At 39.6% G+C, this 18,122-nt stretch overlaps 1 protein-coding gene across 2 annotated transcripts in view; it reads right to left on the reverse strand.

Annotated features, from left to right (window-relative positions):
* The window catches only part of hpse2 (heparanase 2), a 58,062-nt gene extending 40,766 nt beyond the window's left edge, over positions 1-17,296 (reverse strand). For both annotated transcript variants that reach the window (XR_009673255.1, XM_061039768.1), the window contains exons 1-3: positions 16,853-17,296; positions 14,648-14,802; positions 13,567-13,728 (exon numbers count right to left, since the gene is read on the reverse strand). Coding sequence is in view for 1 of the 2 variants with exons in the window: in XM_061039768.1 (XP_060895751.1) it covers positions 13,567-13,728; positions 14,648-14,802; positions 16,853-17,115 (580 nt within the window). In the remaining variant the exon portion in view is untranslated. The remainder of the gene's footprint in view (positions 1-13,566; positions 13,729-14,647; positions 14,803-16,852) is intronic.
* Positions 17,297-18,122: the final 826 nt, after the last annotated feature.

Raw genomic sequence — 18,122 nt, forward strand, 5'->3', positions numbered from 1 at the left:
TATCTGGCCATTCTGGTAGATTCAACATGGGCATTTACACCTATGGGACCCGCCAACCTTAGACCTCTAAATGTCGAACTGCCTTTCTGATTATGGCGCTCAAAATCACCAACCAGCTACCTATACTGTATGACAAGTGGATATGGTCTTTGTCTCCTCCCAAGTGGATCTATACAAATAATGACAACAATCAAGCGGGAAATTAAGATAGACAGTTGAATTCGAGGAACAGTTGGAACAAGAATACTAATAAAATTGTTAATGAAGTACCAAGAAAGCTAAAATGGGGACATTTTTGAGAGAAAAATAAAAATATCTCGAGGCTGACATTTTGAAGTGTTTTATGATGAAACGTTTATTATTCAAAACTCATTTGTATTGCGATGGCTCCTTTGACATGCATAATCTTAGTGATTGTAGCAGGTACAATTTTGACTGTAACAGGGCGAGATATTAAAGAGGCGACAGAGATATATTAACATTGACTGCAGCGTAACTCCAAGCAGGTGATGTAAGTAGGAACACTTTTTATGGAGTGCAGGTTTCTATACTTGTTTCTTGAAAATTTAGAAAGTGTGATTTTATTATTAGTTTATTTCCAGTTCCAGGTTGAGGTTGTCTGGCATTATTATGAAGTGTTTCTGTACTTTAAATTTCAAATGCAAGTGAATGTAACATTTTTTGGCCATTCCACACAGAATATGCCAGGGCTGTTTTATCTCATTCAACACCTGGACTGAATACAAATGGACAAAAAGACTCTTTTGATAATTGTTCCAGGCTCATGAATATCAAATTACCATTCTTGCTTTTATTTGAGACTAACAAGCAGATGTTTTCAGACCTCTTCAGACAACATCTTAAGACACAGAATAATGAGGAAGTAGCTTCTTCACAACATCCCTCTGAGGCACATATGTGTTCCTGTTTTATGTGAGGGTCAGAGATCACTGACAGCCAGGAGCAATGCCTCTGGAGCAGGTAAAGCTTTCGTCTCCTTCTGAACCCTTCAATGAGGAAGGACACCTTTTCTTGATTATTGTGTGTGTTTTTAACCTTTGTTGATTTCACATAGAAACACAGGAAGTGTCAAACTGTTTTCTAAGCATTATCCGATTATACAATTGATCTAATTACAACATTTTTTATTTATTTAGACTATTTTAGATTTAAGTATGACACAAATAATTCGAAGAAGACATGGAAATCATGTGAAAAGATGCCCTTTGGTTTTCTTCATCTAAATGTAAAATAGAAATGTATGCTAATTTAAGCATTATTCTTTGGAGAGCTTGAAGTTGTTTTTATTCTCTGAGGCGGTTTGGGAGTCTAACAGGACTGAAGCTCCTGAACCTTGAGCACTTAAAGGTTTTCTACACCATAGGTGTCAGCTGCGTCAATCAGTCCTAACTGCTCGAACTGGCTGGAAGGGTAAAAAGCAGAAACACTCTCCCTTGGCCTTACATGTGGGAAATGTTTTATTCACCTTTATATTTTGTTCTTTATGTTTTCTCGTTGTTCCTTCTATTCTGTCTTGTTTTTTTTTTTACCATCTGTCTGCTGCTATTATTTCATTTCTCACTCCTTCAATGCCCTTTCACCTCCCTCTCTCTCTCCTCTCTTTTATTCTAACTTTGTTCCCTCTTGTTTTCTCATTTCGGGGCCTGAGAGCTGCGTTGCAGATCTCCTGCTCAGCAGGACACCACTGAGTGATAGATGGCCTCTGACAAGGTCCAACACAATACAACCAACCATATGCTGAGAGTGAGAAAGGAGGGATTAAGGGGATTCACAAGTGGCCAGAAGAGAGGAATGCCAAAGTCTTATGCAAGCAACATACATTTTCTAGAATTTACAGTAATATATGGGGTCGCTTTGACACTGGGAATTAGATTAATGCCCTCAGTGCTCAAGTATAAATACAATCTGGCTTTTCCTTATTTAAATGAGCAAGTTTGCACATTTAGGAAAATATTTAAAAGAGAAGAAAAACAATTTAACCAACCCTAATAATTCAAATTATGATATAAAACATGTGTCACACTAACTCAATGAGGTACAGACTAAGCAGTAGAAAAGAGGAATGATTGAAATTTCACATTTGAGTTTGAAATGACTCAGAGTTGGTTAAACTCAGACAGTCTGCAAATTTGCAGAGAAATTTGGCGGATATAAATTTGTTAGATGATGTAATTTCCTAAACTCTATGTTCTGTCTTTCTCCATTGCAAACTAGTATCATAAAAACGTTAAGGTTACGAGAAGAATGAAGGGGAAAACAATCCCTGAGTGTAACTTACATTTAGTTAAAGACAGAAAAAGAGGTGACAGTATTTTATTCAAGTTTTAAACTGTGGGATACTCTTTCAATACAAGAAAGAAAAACCCCTTCCATGAACACACACACACATGCAGTAAAGCTGCAAACACTTGTGTGACGCTAATGAGTGTCTTAAATTCCAGTGTAAGTAGTTGAAAGAGGAAACATTATTTTAATATACTGAGACACTCCGTCAAATGAGCTCTCTTAACAGTATTTACAGCTTCAGAGACATACTCTACTTTCAGGACAAACATTATGAATTAATAAAGAAAGGCACACACACAAACACACACAAAAGCGATCACATAAATAACGGACAACTGCCTGAGAGTCAAATTAAGGAAATAAGATGTGTCTAGCTAGTAATGAAGGAGGCATGTTTCCCCTCAGGATAAGAACATCATCGAGACAAATAGAGAGCTCACACTGACACACACACACACACACACACACACACACACACACACACACTCACTCACACTCACACACACACTCAAGAGGTACCAGCATTCCTGCTACAGGTCTATCCCATACGAACTGGCTCACAGCACTCAAGAACACAGTGCCATGAACTGAAATTTGACACAAAACGTATGTTTTCTAGAGTTCTTAGGAAAAAAATGTGGAGGTTGGATGTCATGCCAAACAATCATAGGAGAGGAAGGACTGCTTTCAAACATTTCCCATGCATCAGGCTATTAAAATGACATTCATTTGCAGGTTGCTGGCACTTGTCTCAGGGCATATTGCAAACACATGGAATTACATGTTACGTCCATCGCGGATTTTAACACGCTGATATTCTTGAGATCAAGAAAAACAGACACTTCTGGATCTTTGCAGGCCATGTGGAAAGAATAAAGGGAAAAAACAGAAAGCATGGCAGTCAGGAGTTTGCCATGCTGAGCTCACATCATGCTGATGATTGTAAACTGACAGGTAAGAATGAAAACTGAGGTATCATAAGGTCATGTTAAGTTAAATGTAATCATGTTCCAACAGAGCTCCTTTGTTCTAAAAATACTCCTCTTTGTTACATCGTAAAGAGCCTCCATGTGTGAAACTGTAGAGCTATGGTGTGCCACAGGGCTCTTTACTGAGGCCACCCTTTTTGGAACTGTAGCAATCTAATAATTCAAGTTATTTAAATGCAATGTAGGGAGTTTATTCCTGACCTAGAAATGCAAAACAGACCATCAGCAAGGAGATTTCTAAATATTTATTCTAAATGAATGTCACTGCTGCCTCAGTTTGGAATTTGATGATGCCAAGCACAGCATGCAAACCATAAGAGTCTCTGTTTACATGGTCCTCTGCAAATGTCACAGTGAGTGGTACGCTGGCCGGTTAAAAGGAAGCAGGATTTTTTTCTTTAGAGGATATTACACATGTACAGTAAAGAATCGACAAGTGAAGACATGATGCATGGTCCCCAGGGGTTGCCAACATCCAGATGAAATAAAAGTTCCATAGGTGCTTAAACGTATTACTCTTCATACAGATTCATTGTAAAATGAAAAAGAAAAAACACGAGTTTAAGTCAACTGAAATGTAGAGAGGCATTTAGTGGCTGAAAGAAACCGTATCCTTCCAATCCACAAATGTATGACATTTTAAGTAAACGCAGGAATGTTTATATTCAGAGATGGTTGCAGAGACAATATACTGTACAAGTTGAAGCTGAATGAGACGATGATAGAGTATTTTTGTTATTTAAATGTGGTTTTGTCTAGTAGCTGCCAGGAAGGTTTGGCTCTAAAGACTAGACTCAGACAGCTGATGTCTTTAGTGATCCACACAATGCCAAGATCTCAATTTGTTTCGCCTGAAACAAGCCTTCCGCACTGTTGGCAACCTCCAGAGTATACTCTCTGCTCTGGTTTTAGTGCATCATCAGCATCAGTGTGACAAGTGTTGGCATCATTTAATCTAATGCCACAAACAATTTAACCTGAATGAAACCCTAGAACCAAACTGAGCCGAGTCAAATTAAATTAGGTACAGTAAACTCTGGCTCATTTAAAGGTTATTCAGATTCAGACTTTTCTCTTCAGTTTGCACGGGTGACATTTGTATCAGCAATCTGTCTTACATCTGACAATAAGTGACCTCCTTAAGTCTGTGTGATGTTCTCCCTCTGTTGTCTTTGGCAGTAGTTAATCAACATATATATGAAAAATAAGCATAAAATATGAATATTTATATTATTCTATATTATCCTCTCTACTAAAAAAACAAAAACATTGGAGCGCAAATAGACTAGCGGTTATGTCACGGGGCACATGTGCCGAGGCTTTGGTCCTCGTCGTAGCGGCTGTGGGTTCGAGTCCGACCTCGGAGCTTTCCATTCACGTTTCCTGTCTCACTTCAGCTGTCCTATCCAATCAAGGCAAAAAGACCCCAAAAATATATTTTAAAAAACACGTGTTTTTAATGTTAAAAAGCCTTTCCTATAAGAGAAAGATGTTTTATTTCCCCTTGCTGTGGGGGCAAGTCGTCAACAGAATAACATTTTGTAGTAAGACATAGCTTTAATTCAATGTTTGATGTTTATATTTTATAGTGTTCCAAAGCTTTTGTAGTAATATTATTACAAACGTAAATGCTTTCAGCAGATGTATGAGGTCAGACTCCTCTCACTCGTTGGCAGCACAGCACAGCAGGCTTCCAGGGTCATTTTCCTTTGATTGTTCCGTAAATCAAAAATCGGGCAATCCATTATGTATGAAAACATGCAGATAACCTTTAACGCTCTTCGTCCTACCCTTGCGCCTTCCAACATCAATAATGACGGCGGCTCATATCCAAAAATATCACTGTATGAATATCAACAAATCAAAGAGGATTATATTCCTTCTCATACTGTCATGGCTGACCTGCAGTGTTACAGTGTGAAACTTGGCAGGAGAGACTCTCATAAATTAGCATGAGGCATTGAGCGGAGGATGGATTTGGTCTTGAAGCAGCTGCAACACCAAAGACTGAATCCATCACTATTTACACCTCCTATGTGGTGTGCGCGTATTTGGATTTAGGTGATTTTAAACAAAGAGACAAGGCAGACAAAGGAGAAACAATTCTGCTTTTTTCTTACAGAGGACTTTGAATGTGAGACAAAAAAGAGTGAATAAAAATGTAGGAGGAGTTATAGCAGAACTAATGAGAAGGATGGAGCCTGTTTCCCATTGCTTCAAGAAAATGTGTTTTGATTTTCAAATGAGTAAAAACAGAAAGTTATAACTAGAGGCCCTCTGACTGTAGACAGCTGTGCCAGTTTGTTTAGATGAAAACATTTTCAGGCCAGTCACAGATGTTTAGTGAATTCCTCATTCTATGGCTGCTTCTCATGTTTGACTTTTCAGATATTTGATCTTCTGCCATTCTCTCTCTCGCTCTCTCGATCTCTCTCTCTCTCTCGCTCTCTCCTGTTTAGTTACTCATCAGCTTATTGTCAGGAACAGGAATTTAAAACAATCCTTCTCTATTTTATTATATTTTACTGATGGATAACTTTTCCAAAGCAGTTGTAAAATATTGAAATGTGTGCTCCTTAGTTACACTAGTTTGGCATCAAAAACGTTGCACACACAAAGATGAAGGAAAGTCATATGCAACATGATATAAAGTCCAAAATGCAGCTAACTAGGCTCCTGCATGTGCATAAATTAGCCTACAGTGTACCTGCAAGATTATCCTGCTCTGGAGGGAGGGACTGTGCCATGTGGTATCAAAGTTTAATCAAGTTGAATTTTTTTCTGCAAGTGTTAACAGCGGGCAAACCAGTCTGCATACAGTCACTACCTCAGCTGAAAAAAAATATCCTTGCTCTCACTTTATGTTTGTTTTGAAAGCAGGTTTACATTAGTATTGCTTCACACTTTTCTATATTGTCGTTCTTCTCATGTTTCCTTTCGATGGAGCCCTGTGGCTCTCATTGAGAGGCTTCTGGCTGTGACTGCTGCACCGCTATGTCAGTTCAAAGAGACGGACTCGAGTATAAGTGTCTGATATACTCTACCATGTTGACTTAAACCTAAAAACTGATTAGACACTGTAAACATTTGTGCCACTTGATACCATTCACGTGAGATCAGACTAGAAAAGAAGGAAAGAGAAGAGTCTAAATCATGATGTCAGGCTGCTTGCCATGTGCCTGATCAAGAAGCCAACTAAACTCATCTAACATTGAAGTAATGCACCTTAAACACAATAAGAGGAGTTACTAACTGCTTATGAAGTACAGTCAATTTAATACAGATGCCTATGGATGACCCCCCAAAAGAAACAATCCAAACATCAGCAAGAAGTTTGACAATTTCTGTGCGTATTTTAATAGATGTCATTGATGCCAGGGTGTGAAAGACCCTTTGTTTACATTTCCTCCTGAGAAGTAACTTGACTAAGCACGAGTTGTTTTCAACACATTTGGACAGGGCAGAATCACAAAAGAGATTTGATGCAATGCATTGTCTAAAGGGGTTGCAAAACTTAAAGAAATAAAAAGTTCCTTACGGGTTGCATGAAATGTAAAGTCTTGCAACAAACCAACGTCTTCACATTTGATCCTGGCTCTGTAATGTGTTCAAATGGGGACTTGGCTTCCACACATCTGGGTTACTGAAGCTCCTTTTTCAACCTTACAGTTTTTAGCTTAAATCTTTGTTAGATAGGACAGTTGCAGAGAGACAGGAAATGTGGGGAAGAGAAGGGGAGGAGGAGGGGGTTGGGGGGGGGGGGGGGGGGGGGGGGGGTTAGAAATGCACCAAACGGTCACAGGCCAGGAGTTGTAGCAGCACCCAGTGCGTTGAGGTCTCTGCCTCTGTAGTTTGGGTGCCTACACAATGGTCTGAGGTACACCAGCAACCACTAAAGCTCCATACTACTTAGGTCCTACTTAGGCCCTCCATTTCATCCAGATAGCTCCACTCCCCTCCACCTTCTCCATCTATGTCCTGTTGCTACTTATTTGCAAAAAACAGAGATTAGCTTAAACTATCACATTATCTAAATGTCCAAGGTGTGACACTCAACCTCTAATAAAATATGACATAAAAACTTTGTTTTGCTGTATTTACGAAGCTGCTTGCACCCGTACATGATAAATGTGTAAGTTATATTTTGTTTCTAAATGTGTCTGGTCTGGAAAAAGTGTGAAAAAAGACATTTTGGCATTTCTCTACCACAAAACATTGTGGCGGCAACTTGATGCAGTTTTTCTATATTGCAGCCTTTTGCAGCTGGACTGAAAAGCAGACTCAAACTCTTTTGCTGCAATTGATTAAATCATTAATCATTTTCAGGTGTGCACAATGTGTCCTATCTCTTGAAAATCAAAGAAAACATTTTAAGAGAAACCCATGATCCCTCCAACAGAAAAAACAAAACAAGATTTCTATCCCTGGTCTCAAGAGCAGCTGCAGACCTTATAACTAAAAACATCCTATGTTTGACTCATGCTTCTCCAGTTTCTCTGTTTTGGGAAGATTTTCTCCCCGTACATGTTCGCAAATAATGGTTGGCTGGCCATGGACGATAAGAACAACACAGTATAGGAATTCCTCAATAGAGTTGTGTTTATCCGTTGAGCCTTAAACACACGGATGAGGCCTTTGAGGTCACAAGTTGAACGGACTGACTGCCTCATTTTCAGAGGTGTCAAATAAACACAAGACTTTCACATGAAGTCACAATATACACAGCTAGACTAACAGTAAACATGAGCGAGAGAACGATCGGGGAGGTGTTAACTTGTGGACATAAAGGAACTGATGGAGTAAGAGGAAGAACAATGAAGACGTGATCGCTGATGGAGGGATAAACTCCTGCAGAGAGACGTGAGATGATGCTGATCCTGACTTTGTCTGAGCTCGGGGTATTTTCCGTACTCATTTCCTCACTGAAAGAGTGTGTGTAAGCTCGGAGTGGCCCCATTATTGATAGCTCTAACAAGCCCAGGTCAGAGGTCATGCATTGGTGAGTGGAAAAGGATGGAGCTAGACTGTTAAAGGTCCTTTAAACACCACCTGCCTTCCCCTACACACAGACACACACACACACACACACACACACACACAGACACACACACACAGACACACAGACACAGACACAGACACACAGACACAGACACACACACACACACACACACACACACACACACAGACACACACACACACACAGACACACAGACACAGACTCAGACACACAGACACACACACACACACACACACACACACACACACACAGACACACACACACACACACAGACACAGACTCAGACACACAGACACACACACACACACACACACACACACACACACACACACACACACACACAGACACACACAGACACACACAGACACACACACACACACACACACACACACACACAGACACACACACACAGACACAGACACAGACACACACACACACACAGACACACAGACACAGACTCAGACACACAGACACACACACAGACACAGACACACACACACACACACACACAGACACAGACACACACACACACACACACACACACACACACACAGACACAGACACACACACACACACACACACACACACACACAGACACACACAGTCACACACACACACACACACACACACACACAGTCACACACACACAGACACACACACACACAGACACAGACACACACACACACACACACAGTCACACACACACACAGACACAGACACACACACACACACAGTCACACACACACACACACACACAGACACACACAGACACACACACACACAGACACACAGACACAGACACACACACACACACACACACACACACACACACACACACACACACAGTCACACAGACACACACACACACAGACACACACACACACAGACACACAGACACACAGACACACAGACACACAGACACACACAGACACACACACACACACACACACGCACTTGGCTGATTGTTGCCAGACCATATTTAAACACATCCCTAGTGCCTCTGTGTGATTGTATACAGAGATGGGAAGAGTTTGCACTGATTCTAGTTTACACTACATTCTTGGAGTTCAAAGTGTAATAACGAGACTGTAATGCAAACATTTGGTAGTTTCTGTAGTTTTCAGCATCCTTAGGTTTATTCTTTTGCCTTATCTCCCAAACTAAAGCTCCTCTTTTGGAGTTTTTAGCAGGCTATGAAAGACTAAAATGAACACTGATACATTTGTTTGACTTGTAAAAAGCGAACCAGTCCAACAGAGAGAAGATTTATTATTCCATCACAGTTAATATATCATTTCTGTTACCACGGCCGCTAGGTAGGTGTCAGATGAGGAGATTAACAGCATGCTGCAGACACAGCATTCTTTTTTTTACACTGGAAAGTTTCATAGTGAACAATACGTTAGACATTTAAAACAAAAAAGGAAGACACTTTTGTCAGAGAACACGGCTGGAAATTGTTATGGTCATCATCAGCAAAGATATAGGGCGTACTGCTTTGTCCACAGGGGGCGCCAAAGAGGGACAAAAGGCGGTACAAATATTATAGTAAATTCAACAAGACTAAATTGTGCACTGCCAAAATAAAACAGAAGCTCCAAATTCAAAAACAATATTTTTTTAAATATTCTCAAATCATTCTCATTTAAATACTAAATTCCATACATGAACCTGATTATTGGCTGATACCTGTACCAGCAGTTGGGGTTGGAAAAAAAAAATCTTGATTGCTGTCCTCATGCTGGCATTGCTTAAAAAAACACTTTACCTGAAACCTATTAAAAAAATTATTATTATTTTATTTCATTTTATTTATTTCTGCACACACTGGGACAACTATTGCGCCGTCGAGAATCGTAGTGACAGCAGAGCTTAATTAAGACATTGTTGCAGACTTGCAATGCAAAAGGCATATGTAATCCCTTAATAATGAAATAATGTCATCTTAGGAAATGGCCAAGCACTACACTACTGTACCATTATCATGTAAATTGTGGTATTTTGTTTAAAATAACTGTAAACTAATAATGACCTTTTTCACGATACTTATCCTCCTCATAAACCCTCGCTGACTCCCCCCTGGTTCGATTCAGGCCGTCAACCCTCTTCTGCATGTCACTCCCTAACTCTTCTCAGAGCGTCTAGTCTCTCACAGCTGTTGACTTATTAAGGCACAAATTGCCAAAAAAAAAATGAACAATGCGTGTTTTTGTGAGAACACTTCACAGTAAATCAGCCCACTGTGGATAAAAGCCTTCTCCTTGGCTTCGTCTCCGTCTTCCCCGCTGTTCTGCGTGATAACAACAATGGTACTTTCTCAAAGATGCTCTCTGTCTCTCAGCCTTACTTCTCACTCTTTGATAGAAAACATCATACCAGCAGGAGATCATAGATAACAAGACAAAGATTCCCATTGGGGCCCAATCAATCAGTAAAATGATGCAAAAATCTCCAGTATGTGGGAAAGTGAGATTTGGTTGTGATTCATTGTTACCGTAAGTTTCACTGCATCAATATTTTCTGTTTTTATTTAATCATGGGCCCACCTGTATAATCAGTTTGAATATTTTTATATTTCAATTGTAGGCAGTTAACCAAAGTAATTCAAGTCTGCACAGCGTTAGAAGAAGCTTAAAGTATCTTTGCATGTTTTATCATCAGTAAATCAGGACTATGTTTGTTATTCTTTACTTGAACGGAGAAATGTGCTCGCCTCAGTCAGCCTCTATGCAGCAGCTGCACAAATGAGCCAGTGGTCGAATAACATCTCTAAAGTGACAGGAAGTAGCGGCGGGGTTTTATGGGAAATATGGACATCATTTTGAGAAACATTAGCACTGTCTCACATGTGTGGAAAAGAGGCTGGTTGTCTCAGTCAGATATCTATTAGTTAACATAAATTTTTTTCAATTTCACAACATTTTGGAAACTATGGATTTGATAATGTAGAGCTTTGTAATATATCACAGAGTTATTTTTTACATAAATATACAAAGTAAAAGGAGGTAGTTATACGTACATCACAGGGCAGTGCAAAAACAGCAGGCTCAGGAAGAAGATAGGCCCGCAAACGTTTTGTGACATTTGAGCAAGTGTGTGGGCCTATATCTCCTTCCTACATAAATATATTAAACATTAATTTGTTTTTGTTAAGTTTCTCTTATAACTGTGTTTTGCCAGATATAAAGATGGTGGGATAACAACAACACACACATTCACACAAGCGAACAACATTAACAAACACAGAGCCTTACGAAACTCCAAACACACATTTTTTTATTGTTTAAAGTCAGCATAATGTATTATTTTGTATATGGTTTAAAGGGTATTTTCATATGTTTCTATGTTTAATGTTAGGAAAGTGTTACTGTTTCTAAATATGTAAAAATATTTTTTTTGTCTTGGATTTATTTATTTTTTAACATTTATTTTTGGCCTTTATTTAGAGACAGGACAGATAGAGAGAGAGAGAGAGAGAGAGAGGGGGGGGGGGGAATAACATGCAGGAAAGGAGCCACAGGTTGAGTCCGCACCTGAGCACTTGCGCCTCTGTACATGTGGCGCATGCACTAACCACTAGGCTACCGTACCTACGCCCCTGCCTTTGGATTTATCGGCAAAAAAGTAAAGAAAGACAGGAAATGTGGGAAAGAGCGGGGATGACATGCACCTTTTAGCATCAAGGGCCAGAGTCAAACACGGGGCCAATGCATGAGGCCTCAGCCTTGGCATAAACCTTCCATGTTGTACTTTAGTGCTTTGGCAAATTGTTTCAGAAACCTCCATGCTAATGAAACCTTGTAATTGAATTAAAAATAGGCAGAAAATGCAAGTCTCTTCCTGCCTCTCCTTCAGAATCACATTACAAATGTTTCTCAACTATAAAAGCCTGATGTAGACCTTATAAAATACTCCCCTTACAAAGTTACTGCGTCGACAAAATGAAAGACTTACAGGGTTATAAGTCCTACGTATTAGCACAGTTGCAGCAGTATAACATTAAACTCAGGGAGCTTTAGGACTCCTTAACTGAACTTGTGAACTGACCCTCCTCACACAAACAGATCTAAATTCTCCCTCTCTGCATCTGTCCATTATGATAAACACAACAAAGCAATGGTTTGACTGAAGCACTTGAGGATATCTGAAAATATGCAGCTGGTCCAAGTCGTTCATATCCGTCTTGAGCCCTCATTCGCTGACAAACAGGGGGGGGGGGCGTTTTCTACTGGGTTCACTTTAGGTAGATTTGTTTGTCTTACCTAATTTGTCAACTTCATTTCAAAATGCATAGCTGAATAATTCATATTTCTCTGGATCTACAAGGAACATCTGTTTCTTACCTCTAACCATTTCAATTCTCTGTTAGAAAGACTTTAAATATTCTCTTCAATTGGGTTGGGCGCTGAATTCTCATGTCCACTGTGATTTTCTCAGGAGCTCTCTGGCTTTCAAACTCGCTTATAGGGCGGCTCTCTGTTTTGAAAAATGAATCCTGCCGACACAAAAAAAACTCCACACCTACTGTCTTTTCAATATGCCGAAGAGGAGAGAGTTTGTGTTTGTCTTTATTAAAACAGAGCAGAGAAGTGAAGAATAGCATAGGTATTTTGTTCTAATGGTTTTTCTCAAGGGGTAGAAGTTAAACTTTTTGTGCTTTCTATCACTTCTATTATTTACTAAATGTTTGGTTGAGCCTTGTTAAGGTTTTTTATTACCTCCTCAACCAAAAAAAAACCTTTTATTTCAAATCTACCCTCTAAAACAAAACCACATGAAAGAGTCAACTGAGCCTTTCTATTCCTACTATAGGTAACTCACAACCAAGCGCCTCTTTATGGACCAATCCAAACGCTGCGCTAGTTTTAACAGACAATTTCCTTATTTACTCCCCTCTCTTCTAGCTCCTTATTTCCATCAAAATCAATCACAATAACTGATAAGAAAAGCAGGCCACCCAAATTCAAGACTCCAGACTTCTTCTGCGGTCTGTTTGAGTTAACTGTAACCAGCGAAAACGTCAGTGCTCTGTTTACTAGCCTCTGCTGCTGCACCCTTCTATCCATCCCCACATTCCTCCTTTACAAATTACATTTGTCATTTTGAAAGCTGATGGTTTCCATTGGCATGCTTTGAACCTTGTGTGAGTATGTACGTATGTGCAGTGCACGAGTGTTTGTGACCTTGAAAGCCCAGACCAAGGCCAACATGTAGAGAGAGAAAAAAGACATTTTTGTGTGTGTGATCTCCTACCTGTTATTGTAATGTTGCTGTAGATGTTGGACAGTTGCTCTTTCAGCAGGACGAGCTGTGTGGTTGCAGCCTTCTCCCTCTGTAGCTCCAGCATTATATCAGGATGGTTGGCCACTTTGCAGCCCTTCTGTTTGTCCAATGCAATATCACTGCGCACAATGTCTGCAAGCCGGCAAAGTTTGAAGAAAAAAGGAAAAAATACATGTTAAAAGAAGACAAATGAGACAGATGTTTGGTTTTCCAACAGGTGGTCCAGGCTTTTGCTGTAAGTTGTATTTTGAAACAAACTATCAAACATGTAGGCTATTTGACCTTATGAGAAAAAATGTTTCTTAATTAAAGTGGAAACATAATTATGTTGTTGAGATCACAAACAAAAATTTAAGTAGCAAACTAGAAAATTAAACCAATCCATATTTGCAAGCCGACATAGATGAAAGATATCAACGCTATGTTGATTTATTTGTTGTCATATTAGAAAGTATTTATCATGTGACCAAAACAATGGTGTCTACATAGTTTGCATTTTATTAGGACTGCACTGGCTAAAAGTAATTCAGTCAAAAAGGGTACATTAGCTTAACAATAAAACAAAACTCTACATTATTGATTTTTAAGTTATTCACTATTTTGGCAGATGTTGTCTACTTTTGGTTGTAGTTTAATAAAACCTTATTGTGTATTATTTAAAGATAATGATAATATGTATTTAATATATGGGAGGGAGGGGTGTTATATGAAGTTGGAGGAATTATTTACAGGAGAAGAACTTTCTTTAAACAGGTTCTATCTAAAATGTTATTTTATGAAGTTAATAAAAACATGGTAGGCCTACATTACAGGGTGGGTTAGTTAGTTAGTGGGTTAACTAGGTACCCCTAAAACTGGCTTCCTGTGGTTTAGCAAGAAATGTACGTTGTTTCAAATAGGCTACAAAAAGAAACATATTTTAGAAAGAGTAGTAGTGAGACAAAGGAGAGACGTGAGGAGGAAAAATGCTGATAGACAAGAAACAGACCGCTTAGGAAATCTTATAAAAATTCACATTAAATAGACGAAACGAGCTGTCGTGTCTTATTACCGTCCTCGTAGTTCTTCAGGTAATAGTCTGGTCCCGGTCCTCTGAACTTAGCCAGGTTCTTGTGGTTGTTGAACTGAAGGTAGTCGGTCCTCTTTCCTCCAAAACGGAGAAAGGCGGGCGACAGGCCGCGCGCCAGGGTCACGAGCCGCTTGGAGCTGAGGACACACGTCGCGAGACACCAACGTAAGAAATGTGACGTTAATAGTGTCAGATATGTGTTGTTAAAACGTTGTGATGTAGCTTCGATATAGCCTAGTAAAAAAATAATAATATCAATCACCAGTTTGTTAAATGTTCACATCTTTATTTTCGTTAATAGTAGGCTATTTTCTACAGACCTAGAGTGTAAATATTTGCGAGAAGCAGAAAATAGAGTATTGAATGAATTGTGATTTAACTGGCCTATATGCTTTAGCTGTGAACGCAGTTCAGGCCCATCACAAAACTCGCTTCCTGGTTTTCCCATTAACACCAGAGGCCCAAAGCAACAGGCAGCGGCTTCAACGTCATATGTCAGCCGGTAGGAAAGCATTGATGAAGGATACAGTAAGTACAGAATTACCTGAATGATAAGTGACCCAAATGGGCTCCAAAATGCTCAGAGGATGCACGGGTTCCTGTCCAATATTTTACATTTAAATTACTTACTTAGGCCTACTTACTATAAACGGAGACTAAAGGAAATTAAATTAAACTTTGCCAATAATATGTTGCTTCTTTCATTGTCAGCTGCAAAGGACAAGTAGCCTATATACATATCCCTACCTTTTTTATTGAGCTTTCTACAAGTGAAAACATGAAGGTAATTAATTAAAAAAATATTACAAAATAACACGTCAACCAGGCTATTTCATAGAAGTTAACTGGAATGAGATCAGTAGCCTATAAGTGATCTGTTTAGCTCTGAGAGGCTTGAAAAGGTTACTGTTGTGTAAAAGGGGGTTTAATTTATCAAAAACGAATAATGTTCAATTTTGGGACTTCTCTTTTGTTCTTGTGACTCATTTAGTGTTTATTTATGGTCTAGGCTACGTAGCTGTCGGCTTAACATGCTAAAATAAAATAAAAAATGACGGAAGATGTATAAAGTGCCGGCAAACAGGCCTGTTGCGACTGTACCAACTGCTTCATATCATGCAGGGTTATTAAAACCAAATCAACATAATTTCAATTATAGTGAATGAGAGTAAATGTGTATATTCTAAATTAATTACTAAAACAACATTAGTTAAGACCTAAATAAAAGTAAGGAGTTTATACAAAAGAAAGACATTTTGAACAACATGTGATTCAGCACATGATGCTATAGAAAACTAAAAGTGGTCTTATTGTAAAATAATAAAACAGTTTTTTATTTTCTCCCCTTTTTAGAGGGTGAATGGTGGAGGTAAGATGCATTGAAGCATGTCCTCTTACCTTTTGTCAGTAAATTTTGTAACAAAGCTACAACATGATTTACCAACAACTTGACTCAAGGATCATTTCTGATTGATCTAATCGAGGATCGTATGACTCATTATAGTCTGTTTGTTTTGACATGACAAGGTGAGCTTTACATGGGACCTCCATAAGTGATTTTCTAGGGTGACAAGTCTGGGTTTTGAAAATGTGATGCAGGCTTTAGAGCCCTACTGTGCGTCCCATCAGAGAAGTTTAAACTGCTGTGTGAAATGAAGGTTAGAAGTCACAAAGTAGCCTAAATGAGGTCACTTTTCCCCATGCATGTTACACTTATCCAATAGGCCTATTTTATTTTTTTTCAAATAACCGTGCGTAGCATTTGGCCCATGCACGTAAAATTAAATTCGAGTAAAAAGAAAAAGAAAATTAGATTTACAACTTTTGAAATCGACATCATGCACCCTGAGCTTGATACACGAAGGCCACACAACTGTGTCCACTGCTAACAGGATCATCTGTACAAAATCTGAGCTACTCTGCAGTATATCAGGGGGAACTCCAAATGGATAGCCATTGATAACCGTTCCCTATCGACGTCATCAAATTAGTTGATTATACGTGTGCAGTTTACCAGTCTCGAGGGGAATACCTCGGTAATTTGTTGTCGTGGACCACTCAGTATTACTCTGGCAGAGGAAGAAACGTGCTGATTCACTCAATTCAGACAACGTGGCTGCATGCGTAATGTATAAAAGAAGCGCAAAACCTTTTACAGATCGATATTATTGGAATGCTCTTTGATACCTCAGAAAGTCCAGCCAGCCGTCTTTGATGATCGAGGGGTCCAGCTGAAGAGAGAGGAAGTTCTCGTTAAGGACTCTGATCGGACTGCGGGTGTTTACATCCAGGAGAATCAGCGTCCTCTCCATGAAGCCCGGCCGCTTCGCACTGGCCCCTGGTCTCTGATATGCCGAGGAAGAAGTGTAGGAGGAAGAGAGCACCGATTGCACCACCAAAGAGGCCAAAGATGCCAGCCAGAGGGAGACGCAAGGTGAAGATTTGGGCATCTTCTTAGTTTGGCGAGCAGGAGGATCAGTGCGCGTAATGAGGTTTTGAAGTGAGAAGAAATTACAACAAGTAAAAGAAATCTGCAGCTGCGAAGTTCGATGGTGGTTCTTCACCTCTTTTACATCGATCTGGATCTGTCTTCCTGTCTAGTTGTCTCACCCCCTCTGCCCCCCGCCCCTCTGAGTATTTTTGGGAGCTGCTCACTAGAGCGCACGCCCCGAGCCAGCCTTCCCGGCTGCGAGAGCCAGGAGCTGGGAGGAGGAGAGGAGACAGCACCGCCCCTCCAAGGTTCTCTGAGGTATGAGAACAAACTGCTATAAAATAGTTTTCTCAGCTCATTTGGCTAACAGCTGCTGAGTCTTAAGAGGTTGGGATTGGCCTCTAGATGGTCAAATAAAGTTGTGTTTTAATTAGCATCACACAAAATAAAGTAATACTTTTTGGGGAAAAGGTAAATTCCAACATTTAATTTAAGCCTAAAGAGTGCTCAGGATCAACAAGTAGCTGCGCATACTGGCGTTTCATTTTGAAACTTTTTAGCCCAGAGAAAGTAATGAGCCATCTTTACTGAGTTATATAGACTATTCCTTTTGTAAAGGTTAAAGTCTTCATTATAAGGAGAGCGAGAGTTATCAAATTGAATATAAAAAACTGAGCGTAGAATGTATGTAAAACTCATGTGAAACGTTTTTAGTGCGACGAAGTTGTGCGCAAGGCCTGTCCGAGGAGGGAGTTGATCTCAAACTCTTAAAACGCTGACTTGTCCTTTGTACATTTGAATAGTAATAACTCAAATAGATTACAGACTTAAATTCACATGTGTCCATTTAAAAAATTACACCATTTCTGCAAACTGTCAAATGTTCCAGGAGAAAATCCATGTCGCAAAGCCTCCAGGAATCTGCAGCTCACACGGCCCTTGAGAACAAAAGGCGGTCTGCTTCAAAACAAGAAAAGATACAATCTTGTCAACAGGACATTTCATGGTTCTGGGCACTGTAGAGCC

The sequence above is a fragment of the Labrus mixtus genome, chromosome 6, assembly GCF_963584025.1.
Source record: "Labrus mixtus chromosome 6, fLabMix1.1, whole genome shotgun sequence".
NCBI classification, from domain to species: Eukaryota; Metazoa; Chordata; class Actinopteri; order Labriformes; family Labridae; genus Labrus; species Labrus mixtus.